Source organism: Stegostoma tigrinum, chromosome 6 (assembly GCF_030684315.1).
Source record: "Stegostoma tigrinum isolate sSteTig4 chromosome 6, sSteTig4.hap1, whole genome shotgun sequence".
Classification (NCBI taxonomy): domain Eukaryota; kingdom Metazoa; phylum Chordata; class Chondrichthyes; order Orectolobiformes; family Stegostomatidae; genus Stegostoma; species Stegostoma tigrinum.
Window position 1 is genome coordinate 48,426,166 of NC_081359.1, and position 13,477 is coordinate 48,439,642.

A 13,477-nucleotide genomic window follows, 5' to 3' on the forward strand; every position below is an offset into this window, starting at 1 on the left:
GAATCCTTTCTCTATGCTGGTATTCCATTTTAATTGTTCATATACAAAGCAATAGTATTAAGCAGCTACCTCCTAAAATATATTGCAAATTTCCATTCTGAGGGACAGACAGCCTGTAAGAGCAGAATACGAAGTGGCAAACATTGTCTATACAAATGTTGCTTGGTTTCTTGCTATATGCAGCAGTCTTGTTGATATGCAGCGCTTCATTACAACCATTTAAAGGAAATGGAAGCAGAAAATGTCTGTACTCCTATCTTTATCAGGACTGATCTAGGCAGGCTATGATTTGCGAATGTGTTAAAAATAATTAAGTAAACTCATTTTTAATACTAGGTACTTCCTTTTAGGTCCATGTGCCAGGATTCACTGGTCATTGGCCCCAAGCAAAACTAAAAATCATTAGGCAACTAAAGCCAAGCAAGCCCTTAGAAAGTGTTGCTTTGCCAAGATACAAAACAAAGTGGAAAGCAAGAAGGGGAATAAAAATTTCAGAAAAACTAATTTACTCAGTTTGTATGCATCCACACATCAGACCATCCTCCTCCAAAATTTTGTCCAAAGCCTCTAAATGAAATTTTTGACACCATGAGAAACTATGCCTGCTGGAAATCTGAAACAACAACAGAAATAGCCAGAGAAACCCTGAAGAGTCAACATTTTAGATCTAGTAACCCTACATCAGAATAGTTTTGTAAAAGGGTCGCTGAACCAGAAACATTGACTCTGCTTTCCCTTCACTGATATTGCTAGGCCTGCTGAGTTTTTCCATCAATTTATGTTTTTAAACTAAATTCTTGCTTTATAGTTTTGGCAAGTCTTCTAATTAAAAGTTCTTGATGCTTGAGGTCAGCTCAGGTAAATAAATGGTGCAACTCGGAGTCGCTTAGGCTTACAACTCACAGGGAATGAGGGGCAGATCAGGAAAGGGAAAGAACAGGAAAGGGAAGGCAACTGTTTTACTGAAGTCACAAATATTAATTATATTTTTAGAAACTGATCATATTTTCTCTCTGGAGAGAAGGGGGAAGAGAGGTGACCTGATCGAGGTACACAACGTAATGAGAGGCATGGATAGAGTCGATAGCCAGAGACTTTTCCCCAGGGCAGGATTGACTGCCACGAGGGCTCATAGTTTTAAGGTGTTAGGAGGAAGGTATAGAGGAGACGTCAGAGGGAGGTTCTTCACCCAGAGAGTTGTGAGCGCATGGAATAGTTTACCAGTGGTAGTCGTGGAAGCGGAGTCGTTAGTGACATTTAAGCGACTGCTGGACGTGCACGTGGACAGCAGTGAATTGAGGGGAATGTAGGTTAGGTTATTTTTGGATTAGGAATATTCCACGGCACAACATCGTGGGCCGAAGGGCCTGTACTGTGCTTACTTTTCTATGTTCTATGTTCTATATCAATCCCCATTTTTAGAAGTAAATGTCAAAAAATAAAGCAATGTTGCACAATGGCAAAGTTTGTTAATAATTGCTAACTTTGAATTTACTAATTTAACCTGCACTGTTCTAACAGATTTCAAAAAGCGTACTTGCTGCTTCATCTCAAGATGAATTGAGAAGTTGGCTGCTAAATCAGCCATAGCCTGTTATCTGAGCTCCAGGAGTCAGATCCACAGCAGTTTTTACATTTGTTTTTCTACTTCAGCACACCACACCAAAAAATAGCAAAAAATAAATACATTTTAAATATATAAAAACGAGATTTGCTTTTATTCTCATATTGTAGCAAATTCTATTTTAAAAATGTACTTGACAATATTATAATTTTCCAAATTTCACTTCAATTTACCATTGGTATTCTGTCCTCCAGAGTTTGCAAATTTTTCTTCAACTGTTGATTCTCTGCTTTAAGAGATCCAAGCTGCTCTTTAGCCACCTGTAAATTCATACAAAACTCAAGTTATACACAACTTCATTACATGTGTTTGAGAATTTAAGAATCCTTAAAATCATGTTTACTTAAAATGAGAAATGGGTTATTTTCACATTTTAGAGCACTTCTGTGAGCATCAGCATTCTCATTGACAGTGCAGTTGAAAATATTCCTTATTATGCATTTTATTGCTTCATACTCCCATGTTAGAATAACACCCTCCAACACAAAGTGAAGAACATTTGCCAAATATATGTATTAATGATTCCAAATAAAAAGCAAACTTTATTGTGTTTTTAAAATTAATAACTTTTCATATCAGCACCTAATATTTTACAAATTTTGACTCATATTAACATCTGTTTGCTGACAGGTCGACTGCAAACATCAATTGAGCTGCCCTCCTATTCTTCAGAACCAGTTTTGTTATTCAGTGCACTACATGAAACAGATCCCTTCACAACGAGAAGAGATTTCAAACAATATTTTCTCAGGAGCTGCAAGACAAAATTTTAAACCAAAAATTCTCCATCATTCTTTCAAAAGTAATCTTTACTTTTCAACAGAGCTATGCACTTGATATAAAAACCAAACAGACGGAGAAATTTTATATTTTCCTGTTCTATATTAGCAACTTCAAATTATTTTGATCTTTCCTAATGGTAAAGGTGAAAAAGGAAGAAAGGGATATATAAATAATAAAAGCAACAACAAACACTGTTGATGCAAATTCACGGCCTCAAATATGCACAATAAGATATTAGAAAATAGGTTTGTCAGTGTACAAGTTTGCAGAGCTACAGGAAAGAGGTGGTTGTGTGGTTCGAACCAAGTAGCTCTAGCAGAGAATGGCAAGACCACTATGACTGAAAAGCCTCTTTTCATGCTGGAACCCAGGCGTGACGCTGGGAATGCACAGTAGGTCAAACAGCATCTGAGAAGCAGGTGAGTCAACACTTCAGGACTGAAGAGGGGTTTTGGCCCAAAACGTTGACTCGCCTGCTACTGGGATTCTGTCTGACCTGCTGTGCTTTTACAGCCTCACACCTATAGTATGTGGCTTCCAGCATCTGCAGTCCTTATTCTTCTTGTACAAACTTGTTTCAACAGCTAATTTAGTCGTAGAAAAATGCAAAGCTCACTAAACTAAATTAAAACTTTAAGATGAGATCACAGATAATGGGAACTGCAGATGCTGGAGAATCCGAGATAACAAAGTGTGGAGCTGGATGAACACAGCAGGCCAAGCAGCATCTTAGGAGCACAAAAGCTGACGTTTCGGGCCTAGACCCTTCATCAGAAAAAAAGATGAAGAAGGGTCTAGGCCCGAAACATCAGCTTTTGTGCTCCTAAGATGCTGCTTGGCCTGCTGTGTTCATCCAGCTCCACATTTTGTTATCTGTATAAAGCTTTAAGATGTTCCCCAACCTTCGTAATATAGTTATGGAATCAATTTTTAAGATTAGCTATTAACTGATCCACTTATATATTTGTTCTATACAATTTCACACACCCGATATTCAGCCAATATTTGTTCTCTTTTCTCCAGCTCAATTTTGAGTTGCTTTTCCAGGTAAGCAGTTTTCTCTGTGACAGTTGCTATGGTGATTTCTTTTTGATCGAGTTCTGTAGTCAGCTTGGAGATCTCTGTTCTAATTCCTACCATCTCAGAGCTATGCAACTGCTCCTCCTGACATAGACAGTCCCTCAACTGCAAAAAGATACAACACAAAATAGGTATTTAAAATATTTTGGTGATCAAGTGACATGGTTATATCTTTCAATTTAGAGCTAGAGAATTCAAGGAGTAATATTTTATTGCTTCTCAGGTAGAATATAATGATAATGGAGATGATTCAGTTATTGAAATAAGAATTTGTAATTAGAAGGTCCTTTAAATTAGATCTTTTCTCAACTAAGAATTTTAAACAAATATGTCAGAAGAGGAATACCGATTTTCTCTGTGTAACGCAATGAAGAAAATCATGACAATCAATTGATTTGTGATTCTGGGATGTGCAAAAGCAAGACCACAACAAATACAGCAGGGAAGATGGACCAGTTAAGTCATTTTCAGTCTTCATTACTCTATGTGTATCCAATATTCATTTTATAAAGCTGAAGTGTGATATGATTTGAGCCTTTGAGAGAATTAAAACAATGCAGCATAACAATCAATAACATTGCATGATAGGCTAATGAATGTGCAAAATAACGTTTTCCCTTAAAACTGTAATTTATTTTGGGCAAACCTCAAAAAAATATTATTGCTGTTGGAGCTTTCCTAGTAATGAAACATGCCAGAGCTCGGGAAAAATTAATTGAAGTAGGTGACTTTGCAATTCCTATTTTTGACTTAAAGAGTCATGCTAGAAAGTGGTAAAGAAAGCTGGCAGGGATGAATTATGTGCAATAAGGAACATAGTACAAAATTGTAAATTCTCATGGCTATGAGGTGAGACAGAATAATAAAAAACTATGGTACTGACATACTTTATTGACTTCCTTGTTCACTTCCACGTATTCATTCTGCAATCTCTGTAACTCCTCCTCTTTTCTGCTGAGTTCATCATTCTGCTGCCTGCAATATGTATGGGATAACTCAAGCCTAAGGAAAAACAATTCACATTTTCAACTGCGTGTGCATCTTCGCATAAATGATTCATAGCCATCAGTTTAAGCATTCATTTGGGAAAGAACAAATTTCCATGTCCGTGCATTTATGACATTGCAACTTTAATAGATCAATTTTATAAACATGCAGAGATAAGAATAAATTCCTGTATGCCTGCAAAGTTTTGAGTTTACAACAATATAACAAAAGAACTGAACATCACAATACTTAAATAACTTAGTGAAAACTGAAGCTTTACTGTATCTGATTCTTATTTTAGGGATGGGAAGGAGGTATAAATGGCAGTAGACAAAGTGAAAAACATGCTATGGTTTTAGTACATGACACCATTTTTCATAGAATCCCTATAGGCAGAAAGAGGCCATTTAGTCCATTGAAAATGCTGTACTGAATGCAACCCATACAATATGATAATAGGCCAAGGAGTAAGTGAGAATGCTTGCTTTTAGCACAGTCACCCAAAGTAATAAAAGACTAAGTATGGATGGATAAAAAGCATGGAAGGATGGAATCAGGCTCTAAAGTAGTTGAACTCTACGTTGAGTGCTGGAAGCCATAGCAGCCCAAGTAGAAAATTAGATTTTGTTCTTTGAACTTGCACTGAAGCTTACTGGTACACTGCAGCAGGCCTGTGACAGAAATACTGGTCAGGGAACAAGGTGGTGTGTTGAAGTGGCAGGCAGTGGAAGCTCAAGGTCATTTTTTAAAATTCAAGACATTTAGGTAGGAACTATTACAGTCAATTTTGAAGGTCCTTAAAGGTCTTAATTTTACTGTGATGTAAATACACAAAATAGGACGGTTGGCTTGATTCAGCAGTCCATTTCATATAGAATTTTTCCAGTCACAGCCTTTTACCTACTCTGCATTTAATCTCAGGATCTCTGTCTGCAGCAGTGTTTTAGTCTTACTACTGGCCCAAAGATGTTTCAATGAACTTTGACATTCCATTTCAAAATTAGTTAGTTCATCAGTCATCACATCTGATGAATTTTGTTCCATTAACCTGTTAGGAAAGAAGTTAAAATCAGCAAATTATGAAGAAAATTCCTTGCCTTTATCAAGTGCCTCGCATAACCCCAGAATGTATTAAAGTGCTTCATAGCCATTTACAACAATAATTAAAAGCACACTCAATTTTATAATTTAAAATATCAATATAGGAGTCAGACTCCTACTGCACAGAAATGGAGACTTCTGTCCAACATGTCCATACTGACCAAGTTTCCCAAACTAAACCAGTCCCGTTTACCTACATTTGGCCCATATCCCTACAAACCTTTGTTATTGATGTATCTGTCCAAATGTTTTTTGAATGCTCTAACTTTACCTACATCTACCGCTTCATCTGGCATTTTATTCCACGTACAAACCACGCTCTGAGAGAAAAAGTTGCCCTCACATCGAGTGCTGGGTATCTGGAACTTACTGACTGTAAGGGTGGTAGAGGCAGATACCCTCAAAACACTTAAGTAGTAATTAGAAGTGCACTTGTGATGCCAAGGCATTTAAGGCTATGGGTTAAGTCCTGGAAAGTGGGGCTAGAACAATTAAGTGGTTGTTTTTGACTGGCACAGACTCTATGAGCACCACAAATGGCCTTTGACGTTTTACATTTACTATAGTGATTGTTGCAGAGTGTCATGACGCCCGTCTAATGTGTGATAACTAACTCGATTTTCTTTATTAGCACCATGGCTTCTTATTTTGAAATGATATTACCTAGTTTTAAAGTAAGTATTTAGTTTCTTGAATATTTGGAAGAAGTATTGCATTAGTAATATGCCTGTTTATCTTTCTCGAAGCTTGAAGTTAAACTTTAATTGGCTTTAGTTCTGAGGAAGGGTAACTGACCCGAAACATTAATTCTGTTTTCTCCTTCACAGAAGCTGCCAGACCAGCTGAGCTTTTCCAGCAACTTTGTTTTTGATCCTGTCTTTAATTGGCTTTTATGTGCACTTGGAAGCAAAAGTCAAGTATGGGATAGTACAGCAATGTCTTCATGTCACTAGAGTAGACGTTTTCACTGAACATAGGAAGTTGAAGGGCGACCTTGTCGAGGTTTACCAAATCATGAGGGCGTGGATAAGGTGAATAGCAAAAGCCTTTTCTATTGGATAGGAGAGTTAAAAATGTGCTATCTAATTTTGAATGTGAGAGGAGAATGATTTAAAATGAAACTCTAGATTAATAGCCTAATGGTAATAGCACTGGGTCATCACCTCCCCAAACACCCTGGTGAATTTCCTCTTCACCTTCTCCAGTGTGATAGCATCCTTCCTATAATATTAATTCCAGACCTATACGTAATGCTGTGGCTGTGGCCTAACCAATGTTTCATACAGCTTCAGCATAATGTACTTGCTTTTAAGCTCTGTGCCTTGGCTGATGACGGTGAGAGACAATGAGTATAGCAAGATCCAACAAACAGCATCATGAAAATGACCAGATAACCTGCTTTTCATGAAGGAATAAAGATTTATCAAGACATTAGTAGGACTCCCCATTTTTCTTTAGAATAGTGACACAGAATATTCCAACCTTGAAGGCAGACGACGCTTCAATTTAATGCATCATCTGAAAGACTGTTCCTTTGTTATGTTTAGAGGTTATTTCAAATGTATACAAAACCTCACTGTTCTCAAAATCATCTAATTTTCAACTTATCCACAGAGGTGAGTATACCTGTGAACTATCCAACTGGATATCTTTTCCATTGAACTAGTGATTTAGTATAGCGGATATACATTGTTCTGACTGTCAACAAGCTGGGATATCAATTGAATAGATCTTCCAAAGAGCCAGAAGAGGGATGATAGACCAAATGGTTTCCAAATGTGCTGCATCATTCATCATAAAACCAGATATTCATGATCATAGATAAGAGGAGGAGCAAGGTACCAATCAGATTGAACCATGCATGAAGCTGGAAGATATTGGCAGAGTGTTAAATAAGTACTTCCCATCTGTCTGTACTCAGGAGATGTCAAATACAAGCACAGAATTTGAGAAAATGGACTGTGCTCTTGATCAGGAAAACCTAAGCAGCAAGCAGGTATTGGACGTTTTAGTGGATTGAAAAGTGGACAAATCCCAGGTCTGGATGAGTTGTATCCCAGGGTGCTGTGGGAGACAAAGGACAAAAATTACAGGGGCCTTGACCCAAATTTTTAAATCATCTCTGGCCACAGGTTCCAGAAGACAACTAATATAATTTCACTTTCCAAGAAGAGTAATAGAAATAGGCTAAGGAACTATAGACCAGTTGGCCCAACATCAGTGGTAGGGAAACTATTGGAGAAAATAGTGAATGAGAAAGTTAATCTCTAGTGCAAGAGGCAAAGTTTGATCAGGTATAGTGAACGTAGCTTTGACAGAGGAAGATCATGCCTGGCAAATCTGGTAGAATTATTTGAGGAGATGACCATGTACTTGGATCAGGATAGGGCAATTGGTGTAGTTTATGGATTTCAGAAAGGTCTTTGACAAGGTCCCACATGGGAAACTGATGAAGGTAGTAAAAGCTCAAGAGATCCAGGGTAATTTGACAAGTTGAATCCAAAATTGACTACTGCCAGGAGACAGAAGGTAGTGATAGAAGGCTGTTTGTGACTGGAACCTGGAATGTAGTGGTATACCAAAGATCAGTGCTGAGTCCCTTACTGTTTGTAATATTCATTAATGATGCAGATGAGAATGTTGGAGTGATGATAAATGTTTGCAGATGACACAAAGATTGACTGGGTGGTTTTCAAGTGAGGAAGGTGGTATTAGGTTACAGAACGATATGAACCAATTAGTCAGATGGGCAGATCAGTAGCAGATGAAATTTAACCCTGATAAATTGGAGGTGATGCATTTTAGAAGGAGGAACAAGGGAGTACTCAATGAATGGCAGGACACTAGGATGCTCAGAGGAACAAGGGGATCTTGGGGAGCTTGTCCACGGATCCCCCAAAGGTACTGAACAGGTTAATAAACTAGAAAATGAATGTGGGACATTAGTCTTTATTAATGGTTTAATAGATTATAAGCGTACGGAGGCCATGTTAGGCCACAGGTGGATTATTGTGTGTAGTTCTAGCTACCACTCTCCAGTGATTTCACTGGAGGGGCTGGAGAGGAGATCAAGCAGCATGGTATGGAGTTACTTAGGCATGAAGAGAGGATGGATAGGTTCAGGTTGTTTTCTTTGGAACAGAAGGCGAATCTAATAGAGGTGTATAAGATTACCAGGGACATGAGCAGGGTGAATAGAAGGCAACTGCTCCCCTCAGTCGAAGGATCAGTAACAAGGGAGGGGCATCATTTAAGTGAATGGCAGTAAGTTTAGAGGGGATTTGAGGAAAAATGTTTTAACATAAATGATGGTGGGTAATCTGGAATGCCATGCCTGGGAGGGTAGTTGAGGTAGAAAGTCTTACAACCTTTAAAAGAACTTGGACAAGCATTTGAAGTATCAGAATATTCAAGTCTATGGGCCTAGTGTGGGAATTTGGCACTACAGCAGGTGGCAGTCTATTTTCAGTAGTACACACTCGATGGCATGTAGAGTCTCTTCTGTACTGCGTGATTCTATGAACTTAACCAGACGTGACACCTTCAGGATAGGAAATAAAATGAAAGCAATACAGGATGTTCGTGAGCCACTTTTGGAGTACTGCATACATTTCTGCTCTAGGAAGGATATTATCAAATTAGAAAGGGTGCAGAAAAGATGTAGAAGCACATTGCCAGTACTGGAGTGATTGAGTTATAAGGAGAGGCTGGAATGGCTGGGACTTTTTCCCCTGGAACATAGGAGGTTGAGGGGTGACCTTATAAAGGTTTATAAAATTATGAGGGTTATTGATATGGTGAGTAGCAAAAGATCTTTTCCCTAGGTTATGGAAGTTCAAAACTAGAGGGCATAATTTCCAGGTGAGAGGAGAAAGATTTAAAAGGTTCCAGAGGGACAATTTTTTCCACACAGATGGTGGTATGTATGTGGAATGAACTGCCAGAAGTGGTAGATGCAGGTACAGTTAGAATATTTAAAAGACATTTGGATAGGTAGATGAAAAGGAAAAGCTTAGAGGGTTATGGGCCAAATGCAGGCAAGTGGGATTAGCTTAGTTTGAGAAACCTGGTTGGCACAGACAAGTTGGACTGAAAGGTCTGTTTCCATATTGTATGACTCTAACTCAAGAATATGCATGGTTTCAACCAATTCCATTCTTATTTTCGGAGGTACTTGTGACAAATTTGGCAAACCTAAATAGGTGTTAGAGCAGTTTAATTTGGAAAAGGACTAAGAAAACTGACTTGTCATTCTATAATACAATATGTTTTGATTTTTTAAACACATCATACAAATTTCATTGTTCAAATACAAAATTATAATGACACAATGAAATATAACAAAAAATTCTAGATCTGCATAGAGCCCCTCCTGTTAATGCAATTAAGTGTCTAATTCTTGTTTTTCAATTGTCAGGATCCAAGTAGATGGTAATACTGGCAAGTCAAATCGCACAGTGAAATCTGGCTTCAGACTGTAACTATTATTTGTGCCGTTTGTTTATTGTGATTGTCGGTCACAATTCACAAGAAGCTGACAATGTATTTTTAACAGAGTAAATGAATCCTACACACTGCCTCTTTTCCTGGATGGCTCTAACCTTCCATTCGGATTCTAGTGTTTAGACAAGACTTCCTTCTTCTACTTATTTTACTTAATGCACTACATTGTTCACCTGAAAGATATAAGCACATCATTAAGATGCACAAAACTAAAACTCCAGATACATCAGCGCCACTTACTGAACAAACCCAAAATGAATCTATACCTATGCCACTTTCTTTTAATTTCACACAAGACAGAAATACAAATCAAACTTAAAGCTATGCATGGTTCTTCCACTTTAAACCCAAGGGTCTAAATAGTAATAATAACAAGCCTTCGACACAATATTCTGCCTTTCAGCTAAAATGTAAGTAGCTGTGTTCTTTTCAAAAGCATCAGAACAGATTTCCTATAAAGTCTATCTCAAGTTGTATAACAAGGAAATTAGTTCCTCATTAAACAGTCTAAATAAAACCAAAACAGACAAAAATCAGAACTTTCCCATTTATAGCAAGAATTCTACTTCCCAAATCTCCTGATCTAGGTTGGAGTCCCTGTATGTTTTCAGTGCTGGCCAGTTAAGGAGTCAATGCAAACAGCTGGGAATTAAATTAGCATTAGCCTCCGTATTCTACATTGAGAGGTCCAAAGGGGCAGCACGGTGGTTCAGTGGTTAGCACTGCAGCCTCACAGCACCAGGGACCCGGGTTCAATTCCAGCCTCGGGTGACTGTCTGTGTGGAGTTTGCACATTCTCCCCATGTCTGCATGGGTTTCCTCTGGGTGCTCTGGTTTCCTCCCACAGTCTAAAAATGTGCAAGCTAGGTGGATTGGCCATGCTAAATTGCCCGTAGTGTTCGCGGGTGTGTGGGTTATAGGGGGATGGGTCTGGGTGGGATGCACCAAGGGGCGGCATGGACTTGTTGGGCCGAAGGGCCTGTTTCCACACTGTAGGGAATCTATATCTATATCTATATCCAAAGCCACTTTGACAGCTACAGAGAAAAGTTAAGTGCGTAACGTAAATGAATGTAGCATACCAAGTGAGTAGGTGAGATGTAGGATGCCTACTAGACAACAGGTGGGTGGGTGAAGGGTTGGGATAGTTTGGGAGTTTTGGAAGAGGCCAGTTAGGGGCATTATGATCAAGGTGCAGGGTATTGGGTTGGGTCTGGTCAGATCAGAGTGGATAGAGGAGCAAGATTGATGTCTGTGGATGGGAAAGATCAGTATTATTTACTCCCTACCCCACTCACATCCCTATTTTCTGCATATAAACTGATGTTTTCCCAGCCACCACCAGTTCTGAGGAAGGGTCACCGGAGGCGAAATGTTAACTCTGTTTTTCCCGTCACAGATGCTGCCAGACCTGCTGAGCTTTTCCAGCAACTTTGATAAAGATCAGTATTATAGCTAGCCAGAAGTTGCAATAGGTCACAATCCCTTAAACTTTTCCTGGCTAACTATTCAATTAAGGGAGTTGGAACTATCTGAAGGCTCCAACTTTAACTCCGCCTTGGGGAATTTTTTTGTTTAAAAAGGTTCCAGACACGGTGAATTTTGCCCATCTAAAGTTTCAATTTCATGAATAATTCCAGCTGCATCAGGATCTCCTTGCGGCTCTGATGCACAAATCCAGTCTTCAGCAACTATTATCATCCTATTGAAAGACCTTCTTCTTCTCATTTACCTGCCGGAGTGTACAAGTGGATTCAATCAGCTGCACATTCAAAACTGTTTTACAGTTTGGAGAGTTTTTATTTATTCAGATAGATCAGAGGTTACATTTTTTTCTAAATAATTGTTGCTACTGAAAACAAGTTGTCAGTAAGTTTAGATGCATACTTCATCAGTTCAGACAGAAACCACTAAAAGATGCAGTCATCTGATCATAATTAGCAATGTTCATCCAAATTAGTTGTCATTTAATATTTGGGTTTAAATTAACTGAGATTTATACAAGTTTGAGATTTCAACTCTACCACATTGTGCCAAGAAGAATCACAAACAGCAAACAGTGTCAGCAAACAAAACGAAAATGGTGGAAGTACTCAGAGCGCGGGCAACATTTGAGAGGGTCGACACAGGGCTGAATCTGACTTTTTTTGGCTGAATCGAAGTTGTAACAAGTTTTTGGAGGGCTTTTCATTCAGAGGCCTAGCAAGCTTTCTTGCCCTATCTGACCAAACTCAACTCTTTAATTACTTACCAAGCCCTATGACATCTCTCATTCATTTTTTTTTAAACTCTGTCTCACCAAGCATCATTCCTGAAATAGCGGACTACTTAGATGTCCTCACAATGGCCAGCATCTCTTGAGGATTTGCTATCTTTAAAATACCCCTTTACACCCAAATGAATTCTGGCACTCCCAAAAAAGATAGAACTAGAACATCGTAGTAAAGATGAAAATGTTACTATGCTTCTGATAGAAAGCTGGAGATCCAGCTGGACGGGAAAATTGCAAAGGAGAAGAATCATCTTGAGAGGACTGGCAGAGAGGCAGTGGAATCAGTTCCTGCCAGCCTAGTCTGAGCATCTCCAGGGTATGGAGGGATGGCCAACAACGTCAAAAGAAGGTTAATGGCTTTTCCTGCAAAGCAAGGCAAGTGCCACATTCTATTTCTGCCACCTCAATCAGAGCCATTGCACATTCTTTCCTCCAAGGTTCATTATCCATCATCCTCATTGGTACTTGCAATTCCTTCATCTGTTCTCTCTCCCAACACTCACTCCCAAAAATTCCCATACCACTAACCCCTTATGTCCTCTATCTTTCCCATAGTCATTTAGAACTGAGGGCGTAGTCTGAGAGTTAGGGCCAGTCAATTTAGGAGAGATGTCAGGATGCATTTCTACACACAAAAGGTGGTACAGGTTTGAAACTCTCCTCCACAAATAGCAGCGGATGCCAGATCAGATGTTCCTTTTAAATTAGGTTTTTTTTGGTTAAGCAAAGGTACTTAAGGATGTGAGCCAAAGGCAGGCATACGGAGATCAGCCATAATCTCAATGGATGACAGAATAGTCTTGAGGAGCAGAAAAGCCTGCTCCTGTTCCAATCTCACTCAAAATCTCCCTTTTTTCTCATTACAAGCCAAGACAACCTAAAACAAGGCTCTTAAACAAGGTGAGGGGTGTGACAGGCATCTATTTCCTTCCCCTTAAGAGGGAAGAAACCTAGACCTTGCAAGAGGAGACAAGGAGCACTCCCGTGGGTTTCCAGGTCACGCAACACAAGTAGGTAACACTCCCCCTACCACTGTTACTCTCACATTAACCCTGCTATCACTCTCAATCAATGCACCTTACTGGACACAATGCCTTCTCTCTCTCATGTGGCAGATTCTGGAAACT

General features: G+C 39.0%; 1 protein-coding gene across 1 annotated transcript in view; it reads right to left on the bottom strand.

The window, feature by feature from the left end:
- The window catches only part of LOC125453468 (deuterosome assembly protein 1-like), a 133,521-nt gene that overhangs the window by 22,489 nt on the left and 97,555 nt on the right, over window positions 1-13,477 (bottom strand). The window contains exons 8-10 of the mRNA XM_048533114.2: window positions 4,375-4,489; window positions 3,395-3,592; window positions 1,798-1,884 (exon numbers count right to left, since the gene is read on the bottom strand). Of these exons, the coding sequence (XP_048389071.1) occupies window positions 1,798-1,884; window positions 3,395-3,592; window positions 4,375-4,489 (400 nt within the window). The remainder of the gene's footprint in view (window positions 1-1,797; window positions 1,885-3,394; window positions 3,593-4,374; window positions 4,490-13,477) is intronic.